The sequence below is a fragment of the Microtus ochrogaster genome, unplaced genomic scaffold, assembly GCF_000317375.1.
Source record: "Microtus ochrogaster isolate Prairie Vole_2 unplaced genomic scaffold, MicOch1.0 UNK7, whole genome shotgun sequence".
In the NCBI taxonomy this organism is placed as follows: domain Eukaryota; kingdom Metazoa; phylum Chordata; class Mammalia; order Rodentia; family Cricetidae; genus Microtus; species Microtus ochrogaster.
The window spans coordinates 6779190-6800575 of NW_004949105.1; the positions used below are offsets into that span (position 1 = coordinate 6779190).

Genomic DNA, 21386 nt, shown 5'->3' on the forward strand with positions numbered 1-21386 from the left:
GGCCACAGTCTGTGTGTCTGAGAAGATGCAGGGACTCTTTGGGGAGTGGCGGCCACAGTCTGTATGTCTGAGAAGATGCAGGATCTCATCTAGGGAGCTCCTTTGCTGTATGCTGCATGACACACCCATGCTGTCTTCAGAAAGGCTGAAATATATGACAGTTCACATATATGACTGTTTTATTCCCGCAGGTCCAAAGGGTGAAGCGGGAAAGGTTGTCCCACTCCCTGGCCCCCCTGGAGCTGCAGGCCTTCCAGGAACCCCTGGGTTCCCAGGGCCACAAGGTATTGTTGAAGTCTAGCTTGCCCGGGTACCCCTGGGCTCCCTGAAACATTTCTCATGCTGACCACACCTTCCTCGCCACAGGTGACCGAGGCTTCCCAGGAACCCCAGGACGGCCAGGCATCCCGGGAGAGAAGGGTGCTGTGGGCCAGCCAGGGATTGGATTTCCTGGGCCTCCAGGCCCCAAAGGTAAACCTCTGATGGGCCTAGCATGGACTGTGACTCTGTTCAGAATACCAAATGGGGACCAGTCATTCAGTGACTGGTCTGTGGATCTGTGAGGAAGAGAAGGCAATGGCAGGGTCCCTCCATATTTTCTGGTCACTCAGATGACAATGTTCTTACCACCTCAGGCAACTGACTGATGGACATGGCACCATCTTGCATAGAGAGTTTTCCTCACTACTGTGACCGAATTCTTGACAGCAGCAGCTTATGGAGGGAGGGGTCTACTTTGTCTGGCGGCTGAAGGGGCATCATGGCGGGCAAGGCCTGACTCATTGCATTGTAGTCAGGGAGCAGAGAGAAGTTATGCTGACTCTCAGTTCATATTTTCCTTTTCGTTCAGTCAGCGACCCCCAGCTCATGCGACATACCTGCATCCATGGTGGATCTTCCCACCTCACCTAACCCAGCCCAGAAACCCCTTTACAGACATACCAAGAGGTTTGTCTGCCAGGTGAATCTTGACTCAGGCAGTTTGACAGTCACCGAGACAAGCCAAGAGTTTTGGGAGAGCCCTCACGCCTGTAACGGTTTCCGTCACCCTTCCAAACAGGTGTTGACGGCTTGCCTGGAGACATAGGGCAACCTGGGAGTCCAGGTCGCCCCGGATTTAATGGCTTACCTGGCAACCCAGGACCACAAGGCCAAAAGGTGGGTACCGACTTTCCCGGGCTGCCTGGTCCTCATGCTTGTTCATCGGGCATCTGGTACGTGGGTTATTAAGCTTGTGGGATGGTTTTCTTTTTTATTGGCACAGACTACAAGAGGCAGAAGGGAAACATTGTCTCAGCTTTGGGACCATTTCTTGCCTGTGTGCTGGGTCCCAGCGTGAAATGTGTCTCTTGCTGTGAGTGTCATATGAGAGCCGTCACCAGGGTGTGTGTGTGTGTGTGTGTGTGTGTGTGTGTGTGTGTGTGAGAGAGAGGAGACACACACACACACAGAGAGAGAGAGAGAGAGAGAGAGAGAGAGAGAGAGAGAGAGAGAGAGAGAGAGAGAGAGAGACATAGGACATCCCGGGAATTCGAGGCTGCTGTTGCTGTGTGGCCCACTCTGCTGGGCCATTAGCAGTGGTGTTCCAGGCTTGACACCAACAGAGCTCCCTCCAGTAGTGACTACTGGAAACACATCCTCTCCTTGCCCTGTGTGCCCCGGGCAGACATGCTGCTGGCCCAACCCTGCACTGTAATTAACAGTTTCTCGGGCCTCTGATGTTCTTCTGCATCACCCTAGGCTGGACGGAGGCCCTTGCCTGACTACTGGTCATAGCTTTCCTGGTGTGGTTGGAGGAAACAGGGAAACTGTTGGAAGTGAGAGAAAGGGCTCAGGGCTCTAGTGAACCACTGCCCATGATGGAGTCAGCCAGGTCCTGTCCTCACTCTCTCGGGAGAGAGCAAGTGTTAGCAGGTGATGGTATTCCCGTCACCCAGAGCCTGCTTCCTGCAGACTCTACAGTCTAGGCAGCTGAGCCAGGACAGCCGGGAAAGAAATGCTAACTTTGATGATCGATTTGCTTCTGGTGTCTTGGGTTTCCAGGGAGAACCTGGCATTGGGCTACCAGGACTCAAAGGGCAGCCAGGCCTCCCAGGCATTCCTGGTACACCTGGAGAGAAAGGCAACATTGGGGGACCAGGTGTCCCTGGAGAGCAAGGATCCATCGGGCCCCCTGGACTCCAGGGGATCAGAGGTAATGCTTTAGCCTGTGTTGGGTACCTGTTCCCCTTGGGTCCCCAGAGCGTCCACATCGACTGGGTGGGTGGGAGACACTGTGGGTGTGTGGCTGTGGTGGTTGATGGATGGATGGGTGGCATATGGAGTGGAATCCATTCTAGCCTCCAACTTGTTCCCTTCCTTCCCCACAGGTGACCCAGGACCTCCTGGAGTTCAAGGCCCTGCAGGTCCACCAGGGGTTCCAGGAATAGGACCACCCGGAGCCATGGGCCCTCCCGGAGGACAGGGACCTCCAGGGTCATCAGGTGATGTGACTGTCCCTTCCTCAGAGCCTGTGAACTGTGGGGTGAGAAGGGAGGTTAGCACAGTGGCCAGAATAAAGGGGGGGGAGGTGCATTCTAGTTTGTAAAAATGTTTTTGGTTATTTGCTTAACTCAAGCATTCTTCTCCCTGAGTCTGGTTAATATGCCAAAGAAATCTGTTACATATTCAGTAGTATTTAAGATTTTATTTATCATAAAGTCTTCCTTTTATCTTTGTTAGGAGACTTATCAAATTGCTGGTAATTTTGTCTAGTTGCCTTCGTTTTTATATCAGTAATCCTAGAGTTACGTTAGTACTGGGGAAGCAGGGAAAAATGGTGAAAACTAGCCTATGTTGGCTTGGGCTGGTGGGCTTTACAGAGGTAACGAAGATCTACAGTGGCAGGAAGGGAAGGGTTTTCTCTAACGAGATGCCTCATCCATTGTCTTGGCTCTGAGCACTGGGCATCATTCAGGCTCCCAGTGATGGCATGCTTGCATGCTGTCCTCAGGAAGTACTCTCCACGATAATGCCCGTTCTGGAACATTCAATAAGTTGCTCAATTTATCCAACCTCAGGTCCACCTGGAGTCAAAGGAGAGAAGGGTTTCCCTGGGTTCCCAGGACTGGACATGCCCGGCCCCAAAGGAGATAAAGGCTCTCAAGGACTTCCTGGCCTCACGGGACAGTCAGGGCTCCCTGGCCTCCCTGGGCAGCAGGGGACTCCTGGATTACCAGGATTCCCAGGTAAGCATCTGAACTCGGCCTGGATTGCTCGAGAGGGAATGCAGCTTACTTTCTCCTTTCCTGACTCCTGGGCCTTTACCGTCTGTGGTCCACGTAGTGACATGTTCTTAACTTTCCTTTCGACCACAGGTTCTAAAGGTGAAATGGGCGTCATGGGAACCCCAGGACAACCAGGCTCACCAGGACCAGCTGGCACCCCAGGGTTGCCTGGAGAGAAAGGTAGGAGGGCCAGCAGCTTGCAAACCAGGCCGTGTCGTACCGCCTTCTGCCTTTATTTCTCGAGAATCCTGGGAAGTTCCTGTACTATGATAGATCACATTTAGTTTTAAGAAGTCGATGCAAGAAATGCAGAAGGTCGCTCAAGGGGCTGGAAGACGCCTCTCTCTCAGAGGTCACTCAAGGGGCTGGAAGACGCCTCTCTCTCAGAGGTCACTCAAGGGGCTGGAAGAGTTAACTCACGCAGGGAGCGTGGGCGTGCAGTGCTGGCTGTGCCTGCCTAGCTGAGATGAAGAAGACGGGAATGACAGCTTCTCTCCTCAAGGAACTGTGGACTCTTCCAGCCCCATGAGGGTGCAAGTCTTGAGTGCCCCAGAACCACGTCACTAGAGCCCACTTTGTGGGCAAGCCCAGCTTTTCATTTCTTCTTCTCTGAAATCGATCAAAAAAAATTTCATTTTTTTAAAGAGAAGCAGAAGCTGACTGTAAATGTAAGACATGACAAAAGGGGAAGTTGATGTCAGGATGCGGAAGCTTTCTCTACTCTATAATTTGTCTATAATGGGGGGCCCCTGGGAGTGATAAGGAAGCGGGAAAGAGGATACTTCGGAAGGAGGGAAAGGGGTTCATCCAAACAGATAATGAACTTCAGAAGGTGGCTTTGCCACCTTCTCTGCCTGGAGTTGCATTCTCCCCTATGGGTCAGACTCAGTTTCTAGTTCTTTCCCAACCTTGCAGGCTCTGGCTGGAAGGAGCTAGGCCTGGATCTCACCGGGCACTTGCTATCTTTCCTCTCCAGGGGACCATGGCCTGCCAGGCTCTTCAGGACCCAGGGGAGACCCTGGCTTCAAAGGTGATAAGGGGGATGTTGGGCTTCCCGGCATGCCAGGATCTATGGAGCACGTGGACATGGGCAGCATGAAGGGACAGAAAGGAGACCAAGGAGAGAAAGGTGAGCGGGGAGAGAGGCCTCGGCGACAGAGGTGGCAGATGGGCCTCACGGGGAAACTGGTTTCTGCATGAACCCCAGGTCACCCCACTCTGAAGCAGATGTGGGAATTCATGTTTTTCTGTGACATACAGGACAAATTGGACCCACTGGTGATAAAGGTTCCCGAGGAGATCCTGGAACGCCAGGAGTGCCTGGGAAAGATGGGCAGGCGGGGCATCCTGGACAACCAGGTAGGTGTGGACAGTATGGCCAGAGCCATCGTCAAGAAACCCGCTTCCCTGTGCTTTCCACAGATGCTGAACTGTGGGATTTTACTCTCATTCTAGGACCTAAAGGCGACCCAGGTCTTAGTGGAACACCAGGAGCCCCTGGCCTCCCTGGACCCAAAGGATCCGTTGGAGGAATGGGCATGCCAGGTAACCTGGATGCGGAGTCCAAGGCTCCGTGACGTATACAATGTGCACATGGGGACGGATGGGCTGTCTGCAGACTGGCACTGCCCTCTGGGAAGAGGGAGGGCCTGGGAGCCACCTCTCTAGCGTACAGTCTCCTGTCTAGGGTGGGTGGTTTTTGGCCGACACTGTGAGCATTGCTACAAGTGAGTAAGAAATGAGCTCCCCATGGACAAGTAGCTGGGGAGGTGTTTCCCAGCAAGCCTGGAAAGTGACAGCCAAGACTGGGACCTGCCTTCCTCTCTCCTCCCAAGTCTATGAGCCCCATACTTGCCTTAACACCATAGGTTGCTGGTTATGCCTGTGTCTACATGTCATAAACCCACACATGGTATGTGAAACTCTCCCCACTGCCTCTCAGCCCTGAGCTGTTGGTATCATAAAGGTTCTTTTTCAGTTGTTGGTAAAGTTGTGTTTTTGCTATCTCTTTATACAACGATGGCCTTTGAAAGGTGGAGGGAGCACTTCCCAAAGTGTCCTGATGTGGCTTGCCCGAGGACCCCTAGCCGTGCCGTTGACACTCCCACGAGCACAGTGATTTGTGTTCTGTGACCGTTCAGTGTTAGTGGTATCACATTCAAATTTGCTTGTCTGTATCACTAGGTTTACCCGGACAAAAAGGTGTACCCGGCATCCCCGGCCAACAGGGCGTCCCTGGCTCACCTGGAGAGAAAGGAGCCAAAGGAGAGAAAGGACAGACAGGTCTACCTGGCATTGGGATTCCTGGGCCGCCCGGCGACAAGGTAATTTTCCCTCATTCAAACATCTCCCGTCTCTGTGGAAATGTTCCTGACATGTTTCTCTAAATGGTCTCAGCACTTCCCGCTAACTCAAAGCCTTTCCTCCCTAGGGGAAGATCTAGAAGCTCTTTAAGAGGGGAGGGTGGCTTCATATCCCAGGGAGGAAGAAGAGGGCTGGGCTGAGGAACTTGGCAAAGGGAAAGGAGACAGTGTCAGCTCTGCCTCTTCTCAGACGAGACGTGGGCTTCGTCTCTTTTCTGGAAAGCCTAGCAGATGGAATTCTACAATGTGACATTCACTGCATCAAAATCCGTTACCTATCGTGTGCTTCAAGACTTGGAGCTCACATCCTTGCTTCTTCCTCACAGGGAGACCAGGGACATGCGGGTTTCCCCGGCAGCCCTGGCAAGAAGGGAGAGAAAGGCAGCGCCGGAACCCCAGGGATGCCAGGGTCCCCAGGCCCAAGGGGGTCTCCAGGGAGCATCGGCCATCCAGGTACTGGAGCTGGGAGTTCTCTGGACAGTGGCTCACAAACAAGGGAAGCGCAGGAACACACAACTTTTGCACTTTGGTTTTCTCTTTAGGAAGCCCAGGCCTGCCTGGAGAGAAGGGAGACAAAGGCCTCCCAGGATTGGATGGCGTTCCTGGTGTCAAAGGAGAAGCAGGTAGGGACCCTTTGCTGACACTTGGGTGGGCAGATGACGAGCACCTGCGCTTGATGGGGTCGGGGGTAGAGTCTGATCCTCATGGGATCATCCTTCATTGTGAACCAGGCCCTAGGATGCTGTTTCTGGTCTAGGGTCAGCTGGTCCTATCCATCCACTTTCAGATCCACAGACTGAGTCTGTAGGGTGGTTGTGGTTTGGGAGAGGTCAGGAGCTAGGGCCAGCATCTCCAAGCTGTTTCTATAGCAACATGGGCATCTCAGACATTTCCCCCCTTTTCCTCTGTGAGCACTGGGTGTGGTTTATGCTGTTCCTAGCTGCCAAGAGGGCCTGTGGGAGGGTGTCAGGACTGGTTTCAGGGATGCACGTGCAGGGAACAGTTCTTTACGATGTCTGAAAGCAGTCACGTCCCAGGAGCTATGGTGCACAGAAGGTCCATGAGTGATTGTGTCTTTTCTCCCCAAGGTCTCCCTGGGACTCCTGGTCCTACAGGTCCAGCTGGCCAGAAGGGAGAGCCTGGCAGCGATGGCATCCCCGGGTCAGCGGGAGAGAAGGGCGAGCCAGGTAGGTCCTGTTGCTGCTTCCCACTTGGAGCCTGCATGCGTTGTTGAGCAAACACAGAGACACCTGTGCCGTCTGTCTTCCCTTCAGCTCCTAAAACACAGATGTGGACATGAGGGATGGGACTGGATCGGGCCCGGGATACCCATTTTCTCTCTTCGGGGTGGGTCCAGGAGACACGGATGCAGCACTTGCAGAGAGAAACGCCACCTTGCTGTTTCGCTTGCGTTCACTATGATAAAACGGAAAAGAAAATTCCTCTCTCCCACGTTTTCCCCAGTTCGGGAAAGAGTCCTAGTCTCCCAGGGTCTAGGGGTCTCAGGGTTACTGTCGCTTCCTGCATCTGCTCCTTTTACTGGGAGAAGAGCTGTAACTAGGCAGGAAAACCCATTTCTAGTGATGACAGTGACAGCTTGAAACAGTCAAGCCAGACAGGAGTGGAACAGCTGGGTTCCTTGCTGTTACTGCTGCCCTTTCTCCAGTTCTTTTTCTCATTTTCTATAAAGACGATTTATAATATGCCTTTTCTACTTCCTCCTCCATCTGAATCTCCCCTCTGCCCGTAGCTAGCGTGCAGCTGGCTCTGCTCCCCACTGCCCAGCTCTACATGTCTCTGCCCAGCTCTACATGTCTCCCTCCGCCTTTGAGAGCATTGGAGAGTTGGGGTGTCGTCTGATGAGAGCCCATCTGTATGTCTTTGCTGCAGTCATGCTACCCATGACTGATTGGAGGTTTTTATTCTGGCCAAGTCAAACTCAAGAGTCTGCCCATGCTGCTGCCCCCACCTAATCCTTGGCTTTATGCATCAGTGACAGGCAGCAGCCGGTGTGCTGGTGCCTCAGCTCCTCAGGGTGTTGGGACCCTCTGCCCCTCGGTAGCTAGTGACACAACGAAAGGCCTAGAGTGTTGGGACCCTTGGGTCCTAAAGCAAGACAGGTTCCTGGAATTCTGACAACCACGGCCTGCCGTTTATCATCTGAAGCCTTTTCCAACTGTTATTTTCTCTGCTGCATCTGCGCTGCCTTTCCCGCCCTGGCTGTTCTCGGAAGCTCTCCAGCCGTTCTCTGGTCTCTGCTGCCACAGTCTCCTCTTGTGTTCTCAGCTCAGTCTGGATGCTAAAGATCAAAGTTGTGCAAGGAGTGTGGCCTGTCCTAGTGCTCCCTGGCACAGATGAACAAGACCAAGCTAGACAAAGAGGACGCCTCTTGTTGAACACCAGCGGGCAGCAGGCTAGAGAAGGGAGCCAAGCGCCTGCTTGAAAGGGGAGGGGGTGTGTGTCAAGGGTGTTTGCACCAATCACAGGCCTTCCCTTCTTCTGGCCCACCAGTTGGGAGGTACTTCTTCTGTGGCCTGGGTTAAGATGGCACCAAGGTTATTTAGAATTCCGTGGGGTCTACACTTGCTGTGTTCTGAGACTTGTTCAGGGCGTCCGGATCCACTGGAGTGTCTCAGACAGCAATGGATCCAGGCAGCTGGGCTGCAGTGAGGGCAGTCCACTGGTTCAGAAATAGGTCTGCTTGACCGATCCATTCCTGCTCAGAGTGCTCAGGCCTTATAAGGGTAGGGTCTGCACGATGGCTTCCTGTTTCCCCCGAGTCCTCACAGACAGCATAAAAATGGTGTTTATGATAAAGACTTAAACTCTCAATTATAGCAGCAATCAACAGGACTTGGTAGCATCTATCAGGCCTTGCTGTGTCTGCCTTCTGCCCTAGTGCCCCAGGGCGAGGGGAGCCCTCCAACCTGCCTTGACAGAAACAAGCTGCCTTTAGTACAGATCATTGCTGCTCAACACTAGTGACTGTCCATGCTAAGTCTCCAGTCCCACTGCAGGGGCCATGGTGACTGCAGGGGTGTCCCTCTGAACTCCCTCTGTGTACTCTGCAAGTGTCATGTGGCTTCAGTAGCAGGGCCATTGCCTCCTGCTGTCTCTGCAGCTCAGTAAAAGGCATGTCCTTCTCTTTCTTCTTCCTGTAGGTCTTCCCGGAAGAGGATTCCCAGGATTCCCAGGGAACAAAGGAGACAAAGGTAACCTTCAGCTTCACACCTTCCTCTCTGCCGGTGCCACCACAGTAGAGGAACAAAGTCTGCTGTCCGTGGGACTCCATGTCCCTATTAGCATCCTTCACACCCTCTTGTCTGTGGTGCCACCACAGTAGGGGAACAAAGTCTGCTGTCTGTGGGACTCCATGTCCCTATTAGCATCCTTCACACCCTCTTGTCTGTGGTGCCACCACAGTAGAGGAACAAAGTCTGCTGTCCGTGGGACTCCATGTCCCTCTTAGCAAGGCATGGCTAATGGATGACCTATGATTACAGCATCTAATTCGTGGTTGACATGATATGTGGTACATGCCAAATACCTTTTGATATTCTTATTATTGCTTAAGTTTTGAGTAACATGTAAACATGGGTTCCCATCCCTTGCAGACTCTTAGTTTCTTGTTTTTTTTTTTAAGCAATTAGCTAATTAGTTAAGTGTGCATGCCTGAGTATGTGAGGTTGTAACCGACCATGGGAGGGGGTTATGAGCTGCCATGGGGGTGCTGGGAACTGAACCTGGGTTCTCTGCAAGGGCAGTAAATGCTCTTAACTGCTAAGCCTTCTATCCAGCCCTTACTTTCTTATTTTTGAAAATAGCTTTTTTTGGGGAAGGGTAGTGTTACTGTCTAATAGGCCACACATATTTAAAGTCTGCCATTCTTTAAATTTTGACTCATGTATGCACCCACGGAAGCATTGCATTCTGGGCAGTGTCACATCTGTTACCCCACAGCTGCTCTACTGCTTCTGATCTCCCATCCTGCACCCCGACCCCCAAGAGACCCCCGAGCAAACCTCCATCTCCATTTAGGAGCCGCAAAGGATCTGTATCTCCTACAGGCTCATGCAGACACAACTGGACAGTCTGTGCTGTCCAGTTTCATAGCCTGACTTCTTCCCACAGCACATCCTGTGATTTAAATCAGTCATTCACCCTTGACTGCTGAGCAGTGTTCCACTGAGTTAGCTTTGTCTGTGTCTCGGAACGAGCAAGCCCTTGGCTTAGGTAGTGCAGTTGCTTGAAGACTCCAAAGCACACGTAAGCTACCTCTGTCGTAGGACTCTTCTTTTAGAATAAAGGGCGGCTGGATTCTTTTTCTCAGCCAGGGAACGGAAGAAAGCTAGCACTGAAGGAGCTTCCAGAGGGCAGGAAGTGTTTCATCCCTGGCCGTCAGTGTGTGTAGCATCGCTCTGTGGTCTGTGTTCCTCTGGTCACCACTATCTCCCTCCCCCCTCCCCTCTGCAGGTTCCAAGGGTGAAGTGGGCTTCCCTGGCTTAGCTGGGAGTCCAGGAATTCCTGGAGCCAAAGGGGAGCAAGGATTCATGGGTCCTCCGGGCCCTCAAGGACAACCTGGCTTACCTGGCACTCCTGGTCATCCCGTGGAGGGGCCCAAAGGAGACCGAGGACCTCAGGGTCAACCCGGCCTGCCAGGTAAGGGCTTCTCAGCCGATCCGTGCTCAGGTTATCAGCTCCACACCTGTCTTCGTGTTTTCCTTCCTGTTAAGGTGTTTAGTTAGAGAGCTGGGCTGCAGGAAAGGAAATGACCAAGAAACGGCAGCACGGGCGACACTTGGGCACTTGCTTTAGTCAGTGCTGCACTCTGATGCTTTCCACCCAAGCTTGCCTGCCGTGGTGGTGGTGTCTGGCCTCAGACATTGTGGCTTCGGGTATTTCAGAAGCTAACACAATGGCATTTACGTGAACACTCTGCAGTGCCCATTCCCCAGGCTTCGTAAGCGTGTGGCTTTATTATTTAGTTATTTCAGTAGCACCGGGATGGAGCAGAGACTTTGTGTATGCTAGGCTACTGCTGAGCTACGTTCCCTGGACCTTTTATTATTATATCATCATCATTGTTTTGAGGCAGGGTCTCTTTAGGTTGTCCACGCTGGGCTTGAACTTACTCTGCAGCCCCGTACACTTGAACTTGGTCTTCTTCTGCTTCAGTCTCTGGAATAACTGGGATGACAGACTGGGGCCATCACTGCCACAGACAGACCATTTGGATGTGGAGTCTGCTGTTTCTATGCACATTCTTCCTTGATTTCTTAGAGGCCTGTCTTGCTCTCCAAGGCCATGGGGCTAAGGCTGCAGACCACTGTTGGCAGTACTGACTGTACCGTAGGTCAGTGACACAGTCCAGGGTCCTGCCCACCCTCCTTAACTCCGCCTTTTGTCCTCCACATTAGGGCATCCGGGACCTATGGGGCCTCCAGGGTTCCCCGGACTCAATGGGCCGAAAGGTGACAAGGGAAATCCAGGTTGGCCAGGAGCTCCTGGGGTTCCAGGCCCCAAGGGAGACCCAGGATTCCAAGGCATGCCGGTGAGTGGTTGAGTGTAGACATGGTTTTCAAAAGGAGGCTTTTCTGGTCAAGAAAGAGTGCCCTTTGTGTGTAAGTGTGTGTACACATGTGTAACTCTCCCCGGCCCCTAAAGCACTTTCCTCCTTTGGCACCAGCATGGGAAACTATTACAACATGTTTTTCACATCCTACTTTTTTGGAGCCATTAGGAAGGAAAAGCAGAGTATAGTTTAGTGCCCAGCTTTGCAGCCTGTTTACAGATTCAGTGCAAGGAGCCAGTGGCCTGGGAAAAGAAAGTTCTGGGCAGCTGCAGCTGTCTTCTGGGGTTGGCAGCGGGACAGATGTGTTGTAGATGATGCCATGGGCCAGTCTGCAGGGCACGTAGCTCATGAGCCTGTGTGTGTGTGTGTGTGTATGTGTGTGTGTGTGTGTGTGTGTGTGTGCTGGGGGTGTTAATTTAGCTTTGGTTTCCTGTAGTACCAGCAGAACCCTGCTCTTAGATAAAGTAACTGTTTCTGGTTACACTCTTGGCTTACCCACCACATGGCTGAAGTTCGGCTTGGATTCTTGGCTCAGCCACCACCATGTCCGAGTGTCACTCTTACGCTTGGTCAAACAGATGTGTCAGCAGAGATTCACCCTCTGTCCCTGTTTCTGCCTCCGTTTCTTCTGCTTTCTGCTTCTCTCTGTCCCTGTCCCTCTCCCCTTCTTCCTCTCTAATGCACTTTGAAAGAGACTGTGAGTCAGGGAGCTGGCAGAGCTGCAGGAGACCTTTGCTGAGGTGGAGCAGCACTCAGGTTGTCGCTCATCAGTAGCAGTGGAGTCGCTGGGTGCTGATTCAAGGGCAGACACTAGAGTCAGAGCACGGGATGCTGTGATTCTTCTGGGTAGATCTGGGGATCAAGCCCATGGTAGCCCATAGTCCACTGCTGCTTTTAACTTCTGAGTCTTAAAGTTGTGAGTACTGGGAATAATTATGCAAACTGGCTCCACGGAGTAGCGGTGGTCGTTCCTACCTGCTCCCTGCCCTCCATGCCCCTGTACATCCCCACGGTACATGGGGGGGGGGTGGTATTCATGAGTCTGTTTTCATCTCCTTATTATATTGCAATTTCTCGGTGATACAAGTGCAGGCAGTTTTCCAGTTATTCACGCAGCCTTGATTTCATTGATCAGTCACCTTCCCTGCTCCTGGTGACAGTCACGGTCTCTCTGTATACATGTTGTATAAATAAGTGTGTATATTCATGTATGTATGTTTTACACATGCTGATTACGGTACTTTTCAAATTAGGGTAAGCAAATCTCTATAAGAGATGGCTCAGCCGTTAAAGGCTAGGCTCACAACCATAAATATAAAGAAATATTTTTTGGATATGGCTGTGCATGCTAGGCCACATGTCTAGAGAAAGAAACAAGTCCATTGAAATATCAAAGAGATGGGCTAATATTCTTGAGCATATGATATCATATTACATATACTTAAGTATAATTATATTACAAAGGAAATTTGTCCTTTAGTATTTTTAAATTTTTTTCATAACTAAAATTATAATTCACATGAGACAAGAAGCTGATTCCAAAGAACCATCACTACTGACCAGGGGAAGTTTCCAGAAGGGTGCTGTGGACCTGATAGCACTGGATTTGTCTCCATGGCAACTGTCCATGGTATTCTGGCTGTATTCATGGCCTCAGGCTGGTGGGTGGAGACAGCGGCTGCAAACCCAAATGAACTTACCATGTATATGAACTATTGCAATATCCTCTCACGTTGCATCATTTAAGGAATTGCTAGGCCCCATCAGTTCACAGACCCCTGTGCAGAGTATGGAAGGGCTTCCCACCTGGCAGGGTCCTGTTCCTCAGGGAACATAGGTGTCCTGAGCCCTGAGCATCTTCATCCAGTTCATATTTCCTTTGTGATCTGTAGGGCATTGGCGGTTCTCCAGGGATCACAGGCTCAAAGGGAGATATGGGACCACCAGGAGTTCCAGGATTCCAAGGTAAGATGCTGAAGTCCAAGCCCAGCAGCCTTGCTGCCTAGGGCCTGCTGTTCCAAAGACTTCCTGAGCACACACGCTCCAATACTCAGGTGCCAACAAGGCCACAGTAAGAGATAATGCTATCTTCAAGTCAAAAGGGCAGTAGATTTCCCTGTTTTTGAGGCCAGGTCTTACTGCCTGTTTCTGACTGGCCTTAAGGGTCTGACAAACCCCATGCTTCAGCCCCCGGGTGCTGGGATTCCAGCTCTGCACAACTGCTGACAGCTAACATTGGCCTTTCTGTGTTGCGTGGATGGCCGGCTGTACGAACCAGTGGGTCACATATCCCCAACAAAAAATCATGACTTTGCGCTATTCGTTAGTTTATCAGTGTGGTCGGCAAACATATCCTGGGCGCTCGCAGCCTCCACACATCGTGGTTGCTATGGAGTCAGACTCGCCTGAGGGGTGAATAAAAGGAGCACTCACTCTACAGGTGTCTGTGGTCTGTCAGACAGATTGTGACCACAGATGCCATTGTATACCCCTGCCCTGATTGTCGCTGTCTTATGGTGGCTGCTTATAATATGCTAGCTTCTGGTTCTAGCAGGAGAAGTTTCCTGAGATTCTACAGTTGAAAGAATAGCGTGTTTTCTTCCTTGACGATAAATGGGGATGACTTCACTGTGTGTGTATGAGCATATGATGGATGTATGTGTATATGTGTGTCCGCATGCACAGGTGGGGATGCAAGGGTGTGTATATTTGTGTGTGTGTGTGTCTGCGTATGTACACACACCCGCTTATGCATCCCCATATTCATGCATATGGTTTAAAGCTCCATGCAAAGATGATGTCCTCTTCCCACCCAGGTCAGAAAGGTCTTCCTGGCCTCCAGGGAGTGAAAGGAGACCAGGGCGATCAAGGCATACCCGGCCCTAAAGGTAGGTCAATTTTTAATGCACCAAGCTTTATCAGTGATCTGGGGAGAGCAGAAGCGACCTAACACACAGGATTGCAGGGGTTGACTTTTCAGATGTCAAATGAGAGGAAGGTGGTGATGAGAAGATCTTGCGCATGTCTGTTGGGGTTTTTAACATCAGCCTGTCTTGGTAGTGGAATTGTTCAGTGTGACTCTAGAGTCCAGGGGAGGGGGCGGGCAGCCGAACCACCGCGTGCTGGGGACTCCGCGTGTAGAGTCGGCTTTGACATCAGGCTGACACCAGCCACTAAAGTCAGGAGAGAACAAAATCCCCCTTCTGCTGCTCACCTTGCTGACTCTGGGTGGCTTGTGCTATGCCCATGGTGTCAGGAAAGGGCAGGGCAGCAGCTGTTGGTCTCCAGCATGGAGTAGAGGCTGGGGTTGATAGCTCAGGGTTTTCGGCTTAAACAAAAGAGATGTAACCCATATTAAATGTGTGTTGGTGATGGTACAGTGGCTGCCAGAGCCGCTTTTGATCACCCTGATGGCAGTGAAACTGATCCTCCACCTGTCATTCTCACAGGTCTCCAAGGCCCCCCAGGCCCTCCAGGTCCATATACTGCCATCAAAGGAGAGCCAGGGCTCCCTGGTCCAGAGGGTCCCCCTGGTCTAAAAGGACTCCAGGGACCACCAGGTCCAAAAGGACAGCAAGGTGAGACCTCGGGCTGTGTAGGCACCTGGGTTTGTGAAAACCAGAGGCTTATGACTTATATCTAGGCTGAGTTAGAAACATCCAGAACCTCGCCTGGCAGGGCGGCAGGCAGGGTGGAGCAGCAGGCTCCTGTGGGCTACTGGGATTGCTGCTCTCAGAGCAACTGGGGAATGTCTGTGGGTGGAGACCTCGTGGTTCCTTCCCCGTGGTTTCCAGTCCACTGTCCCCCAGGGGTTTGCTCTTATTGGCCGTTCCTGTTTCAGGGAGTTGGTGGGTAAAGGGCAGGCAGAAAGCAGAAGGGTTGAAGGCAACATCCAGGAAAAGTTAAACTTCAAGCTTTATGAGTTAACTGCACACGTGAAAACAGAAAACCGTTACATCAGCCTTCTGTGGCCTGAACACTGACTCCAGAGCAGAGGTTCTCAGCCTTCCTAACACTGCGACCCTTTAATAGAGTTCCTTGTGCTGTGGTGACCCCAGACCACAAAATTACTTAGTTGCTACTTCATAACTGTTTTGTTACTGCTGTGAATTGTAATGCAAAAATCTGATATGCGACCCTGTGGGGGGTGGCGACCCACAGGTTGGGAACCACTGCTCTAGAGCATGGTAAGAAGGGAGGTTAGGCTGGCCCCTCTCTCTGTCCCCCTTGCTGGCCCTTTCCAGGTCTGGCTGCCACATAACAGCCACAGGAAGCCTGGCAGAGCTCAGGAGACAGTTTGAGAGACAGGTTTGGGCTATATCTCCCACGTGCAGTCTGCCAGTAGAGACTCCAGCAGGGGGCGCCCTCGGGTCTGCAGGAAGCAGCTGGGTCCACTGGGGCTCTGCCAGGACCCATTGGCCACTCAGACACACCTTCTCACCAGAGGTCCAGGCCCTGTCCTTGCTTCCCAAAGATGAAAAATAACTTTTCAGAAGGGAAGAGTAACAGCTTGCTGTCCCCCAGACAAGATTACGAAATTCTTCTCCTCTTCCTCCTACAGGTGTGACAGGCTCGGTGGGCTTGCCTGGACCCCCAGGTGTTCCTGGGTTTGATGGTGCCCCTGGCCAGAAAGGAGAGACTGGCCCCTTTGGACCACCCGGTAGGTCTTTACAGCAGAAACAATAGACCCAGGCCCTAGAACCCTCAGAAGAAAATTAAAATAGTACTGACAGGCTACAAGGAAGCTCACGTCTTAGAGGAAATAGGCTCATGGGGGAGCATAGTGACAGGGAGCAGTTGAGGTACAGTGTGCTCTCCAAAGCAGCCAAAGCCGGTTGGGGGGTGATCCCTGTGGCTTGCTAACAGCGTGGTACTTTACAGCTAGAAAAATTCTGTTTAGACACAGCTAGCAGAAAGTAGAAGTGAAAAATAATAATGTCAGGGTTCCCTGCCCTGTGGGAAGTCCAAGGACCACCCACCTCCATCCAGGTCTAGTAAGGTGAGCATCCAAACTGCCTAGGTTCCCACAAAGCCAGTATGTGCAGTAGGATCAAAAACCTATTACCATTGTTCTTGGACTTGACCAGGGGAGGGGGAGGGAAATGGGAGGCGGTGGCGGGGAGGAGGCAGAAATCTTTAATAAATAATTAAAAAATAATAATAATGTCAGAGTTTTTCTGAAGGCCACTGGCACAGGGCAAACTTCATAGGCCTTCGTGGGAAGCAGGGATTAGATGACTACCCCACAATGGTGTGGCACTGGGACCAAGGTGTCTCCGAGCCAAGAGCACAGCCCTGCAGACCTGGGGTGGCATGCGGTTTGGCTGTCCCAGAGAATGCAGGACCCAGTGCCTGAGAACTTCCCGGAGGCCATTTCATCCTCGGGCTTCCAGATGAGGGCAGAGCTGTGTGGATGGTTCTGTAGTGACCCCTACTTTGAGGAGCCCAGGGTTCCTTATGAATGGGGGTTAGAGGGTAGGGTACTTCATAAACCTGGTGAAGGGTATGTCTCTTGTGCCACACGCTGGGCTCAGAAAGCCATGCCGCCGTGGAATGTGGAGGAGGAAGGAAAGCTCCCGGGAGGAGGCCTGTGTGTATTTAGGTTCACTCTTCCCTGAGCGTCTGTGTCAGGTCAGACATCCCTGATGTGTACAGTGGCAGTTTTTTGGAGACGGGTTCTGGGGGCTTTGGAGGAGACTGAATGTAACTAAGCCATTGATTTGTCTTCTACAGGTCCGAGAGGGTTTCCTGGTCCACCGGGCCCCGATGGGCTGCCAGGATCCATGGGTCCTCCAGGTACCCCATCTGTGGACCACGGCTTCCTTGTGACCAGGCATAGTCAGACAACAGATGATCCACTGTGTCCTCCAGGGACCAAAATTCTCTACCATGGGTACTCTCTACTCTACGTGCAGGGCAACGAACGGGCCCACGGGCAGGACTTGGGTAAGATGCAGTTCTTTCTCCGTGTGATCCCCGTGTGGTATGTGGTGGGTTCCCAGGTAGATGCAGGGGTGTCCTGGCCTCCGCCACAGTGCGATGGGCTCCTGAGGAGGGCTGGCCCTTCTCCCTTCACCCGCACACAGTGATCCCTGAGTTCAGCCGCTTTTGTATGTCTTTTGGGAAGCCCTGGAATATGAGGCTGAGTCCTTGGAAATGTTTAAGTGGGTAAATTTTCAGCTCTCACTTTTAGTTACTAAGGACCATCAAGGTTCCTGTCGTGGCTTACTTAGAAGTTTGCTACATTCTTAAAACAGGGCTGCTGTGCACTGGCTACTCTTCTAGACATGCACCGTGCTATTCTGATGGAGGCTCTATGCATCTTCTGCCTCTCAATCCCCTGCCCCTAGTGTTTTTGGCTCATCAGGAAGCCATGTACCTGCCCATTTCTTCATCTGCTCCAGGGACCCTCCACCGAGTTATGCCCTAGTGTTGTGTTACGCCCTAATGATGTAACTGAATCAAGTTAGGACCGCAGTGGCTGTGAGACCCACAGGGACAGGCCATCCCATAGCCACTCAACGTTCCTCCCGGAGCAGACTTTTTCCTTTGTTGGCAAACTGAGCGTGTTTCTTTTCTCTAAACACGTCTGCATTGTTCGTCATTGGTCCCTTTTGACCCGATCCACTGAAATCTCATCTGCCGTTCGTTCACCATCATCCTCGCTCACTCTGTCTGCTTTCCTCCTTCTGATGAGAGTGTCAAGTGTCAATTCTACCCCATGGTGCTGTCGGTGGAATGGGAAGATCAGACCCCAAGCTCTGACTTCCCTCTGTGTTCTCCCCGGTGCAGGCACGGCGGGCAGCTGTCTGCGCAAGTTCAGCACAATGCCCTTCCTCTTCTGCAACATCAACAACGTCTGCAACTTCGCCTCCAGAAACGACTACTCCTATTGGCTGTCCACGCCAGAGCCCATGCCCATGTCCATGGCGCCCATCTCCGGGGACAACATCCGGCCCTTCATTAGCAGGTGAGCTCATGTTTACAAAGGCACACGCAAAATCAAATAAGAAGCAGCTGTCCATCCTTGGCCTTGAACTTACAGAGATCCCCCTGCTTCTGCTTTCCCAGTGCTGGAATTAAAGGCCCGCAGCACCATGCTCTTTTTCTTTTTAAACAAGATATTTGTGTGTGTTTGTGTGTGTGTGTGTGTCTGTGTCTATGTCTGTGTGTGGGGGTCTGTGTGGGTCTGTGTGGGTATATATGTACATGAGTGCAGATGTCCTTTTAGCCAGAGGCATCAGATTCCCCCTGGAGCTGGAGTTGCAGGTGGTTGTGATTCACCTGATGTGGGTGCTGGGAACCTCTCCTGGGTCCTTGGTGTGTTCTCAGCCACAGTAAACCATTTCTCCAACCCCCAAATGCCCTTCTTTTTAAAAGAGGAACCGTGACAGGGTGGATGGGTGCCCACTGATTGCCTTTCATTTATCTGCACGTCCACCTCTTGCCCGTCAGCGGTTATCTGGGTTGACTGTCTGACTAAGGGCGCTCAAGTGTGGGTGTTTACACCTAACTGCTTGCCTTTAGTCCTTTTGCTGCATCCAGAACCAGAATTTCTGAGTCAGACGACGTCGATTCTATTTTTAAGTGTTTAAGAAACTTCCTTACTGTTTCTCCACAGCAGCTATGCCCTTGGCATTCTGACATTCCCCACCAACCATGCACAGGGGTTCTTGCCCCTCCCCCCACACCCTCACCAATGCTTGTCATTTTCTGCTGTGTGTTTTTTTTTTGTGGTTGTGAAGGAAAACCTAAGGAGCTGTAGTACTGAATATATAATATATACCCCCATCTGCTTATGTAGTATTTGTTCATAAAAACTATACAGATTTATGTCACCTCACGGAATTAATTATGCAATAATAAATAGCCGTTTCATGCTCCCTCTTATTCTGCCGAATTTTGCCCCCTTGAGGTAGTGTCACACCCATTGAGAATGCATATGTCTCTAGCTGAGTGATTGCTAAACTAAGCTTGTCCCCGCTGACATCTGGAGTGTTTTTAGTTCAAGAGCTCGCCTGGTGGGAAGTAAGACAGGAAGATATATGAGCGAGAAGTATGAGCTTCTCTATTTTTGCCACTTTCATCAAATTGAAAGTCGAGTGCTCAGCAGCACAGAGAACTGACAGAAACACGGAAGTGGACAAACCCGTTTGCCTAAGGGTCTACTTTATGGGCGACAGAAAGAATGAGAAGTCAGGAGTTTTCCTTAGGTTTATGAGAGAGATCTCCAGGCGTTTCCAGATTCCCTTTGGAGGCAGGTCTCAGGATGCAGCCCAGGCTGGCCTTGAACTTGAGATCTTCCTGCCTCAGCCTCTTAAGTGCTGGATGATGGGTCCATCCCACTGTGCCTGGATCTCCACATCCCTCTGAAGACACAGAGCCAGCCTGGCAGATTAGCTTGACTGGAAGCTCTAGGAGCCACAGATGCTCTATGGTTGTGCACTGAAGTCCCTCAACACAGCCTTTTTTATTTTTATCTTTTGGAACTATCAGAAAATTGATTTTATTGCTTAGGCTGGAAAATGTCATTTGTTACACTCCAAGAGTACATCGAGAACACGACGCTCCATACACACGTGATCTGTGTGCAGACTCCTACCCAGGCTGTGCTAAAGGCCCAAGAACGAAAATTAACTTTTTTTGTGGTTTTCTTTTTAGCATTCCTTGGAATACAGGTAGAAAGTGATTATCATTTATGTTTCTTAATTACTTTTGGAATGGCATCCATGCTGGTCTTGATTTGGTTGCCAATGTAGGCTCTGGGGAAGTGTGTTATCTGTGGACGTGTGTCTTCACATCTGGTTCTGTGAGCACACCTGGAATGCTGACTTGTTTCAGTGCCCCAGAACTTGACACACCAGGGCTCTTTATGTCCCTGCAGCTTGAGGAGCCCTCCAGGTCTCCTCCCGGCCAGGTCTGATCCCTTACTGTAATGACATGGCCCTCTTCTTCAGGGCCGGGAATTACTTTGATGGTTTCCAGCCATGTCTCAGAACTTCCAGGTTCCCTCTTTCCCACGGGAAGGTCCCCAACCCCAGCAATTTTAGAAACACCAATACAAATCTTTGCTTTTGAGTTTTGAGCCAAAAAGGTGACGGCTGCTGTCCTTATCCTATTGACCACAGTTTCTCAGTAGTTTCTCTGACTTTCTTCAGACAGGGCTGGCTTAGAGCCACAGTCTGATCACTGGAGTGGAAGGACCAATGGTTAGCGAGGGAAACCGCAGGTGGCCTGGGCTGTGACACTCACCGTGGCCGAGTTTCTTCATAAACGCAGGGGGGACAAGGCCACTGACAGCCTAGGGAGGAGGGCGCTGCTACAAGCTGCCCTATTTCCCATGCCTGATAGGCAGATGGCAGCAGATGGCCTAGGTGATTTCAGTTTCAGTGGCTGGTGTTTAATGGAACCTCTTAATTTATCTGCATTTGTGTGAATAAAGTAGAAAGCATAGAAAGTGTACCCATAAAACCGGATGACTAATCCAGCCACCCGCCCACTCCCGGTCCATCTGTATGCAGAGCTTGCTGTAATTATTCACGCGTTTGTACTCATTTAGCAGCGTGGCTAACACTCTCTTCATTCTGTGATGGAATGCCATTATTTCGCTGCTGCTGTCGGTGATTTAAACGCTGCACTCCCCCACCATCCGGTGCTCCCTTATTTGGGCAAGCTTTAGAACACTGGGTGCCCTGACCGGTTTCATTTTGCACCGGGGTACAGCCTGGCACAGGAGGATCCTCGTCTTGAGGAGGGGCCTCTGCCTACTTTTAGGACCTGGCCTTCCCATCTTTTCCTCTCATAGAGTAGGTGGTTAAAAAGTAACTGTTTTTGAATTGAATGTTTTAGAACAGAGACGGCTTCTACAACCAACAAGGAGGCCCCAAACTGGAGTCTCATCTTTGGCCACATTTTTCACTTAGAGTTGAGCCAGGGGGTGGAGGGGGTGAGGGGTGGGCATCCCCAGGTCCCGTCCATGCTGAATGCTGCTTGCTCCCTTCCAGGTGTGCAGTGTGCGAAGCACCCGCCATGGTGATGGCGGTGCACAGTCAAACCATCCAGATCCCGCAGTGCCCCAACGGTTGGTCCTCACTGTGGATCGGCTATTCCTTCGTCATGGTGAGTGTCCGGAGGCTTCATTTCCTCGGAAGGGCTCCCATTAATGCCTTTTCTTTCTCCTGTGGC

General features: G+C 51.4%; 1 protein-coding gene across 2 annotated transcripts in view; it reads left to right on the plus strand.

The window, feature by feature from the left end:
* Positions 1-21386, plus strand: part of Col4a1 (collagen type IV alpha 1 chain) — a 115473-nt gene that overhangs the window by 89258 nt on the left and 4829 nt on the right. The window contains exons 27-51 of one of the 2 annotated variants that reach the window (XM_026788780.1): positions 192-284; positions 367-471; positions 1061-1158; positions 2044-2194; positions 2370-2483; positions 3060-3227; positions 3357-3446; positions 4243-4395; positions 4527-4625; positions 4722-4811; positions 5451-5590; positions 5956-6082; positions 6172-6252; positions 6718-6816; positions 8791-8841; positions 10103-10288; positions 11047-11180; positions 13094-13166; positions 14018-14089; positions 14651-14779; positions 15763-15861; positions 16935-17147; positions 17994-18171; positions 19863-19886; positions 21206-21320. In XM_026788780.1, coding sequence (XP_026644581.1) covers positions 192-284; positions 367-471; positions 1061-1158; positions 2044-2194; positions 2370-2483; positions 3060-3227; positions 3357-3446; positions 4243-4395; positions 4527-4625; positions 4722-4811; positions 5451-5590; positions 5956-6082; positions 6172-6252; positions 6718-6816; positions 8791-8841; positions 10103-10288; positions 11047-11180; positions 13094-13166; positions 14018-14089; positions 14651-14779; positions 15763-15861; positions 16935-17147; positions 17994-18171; positions 19863-19886; positions 21206-21320 — 2882 coding nt within the window. The remainder of the gene's footprint in view (positions 1-191; positions 285-366; positions 472-1060; positions 1159-2043; positions 2195-2369; positions 2484-3059; positions 3228-3356; positions 3447-4242; positions 4396-4526; positions 4626-4721; positions 4812-5450; positions 5591-5955; positions 6083-6171; positions 6253-6717; positions 6817-8790; positions 8842-10102; positions 10289-11046; positions 11181-13093; positions 13167-14017; positions 14090-14650; positions 14780-15762; positions 15862-16934; positions 17148-17993; positions 18172-19862; positions 19887-21205; positions 21321-21386) is intronic. The other variant, XM_026788781.1, reaches the window with a different exon arrangement.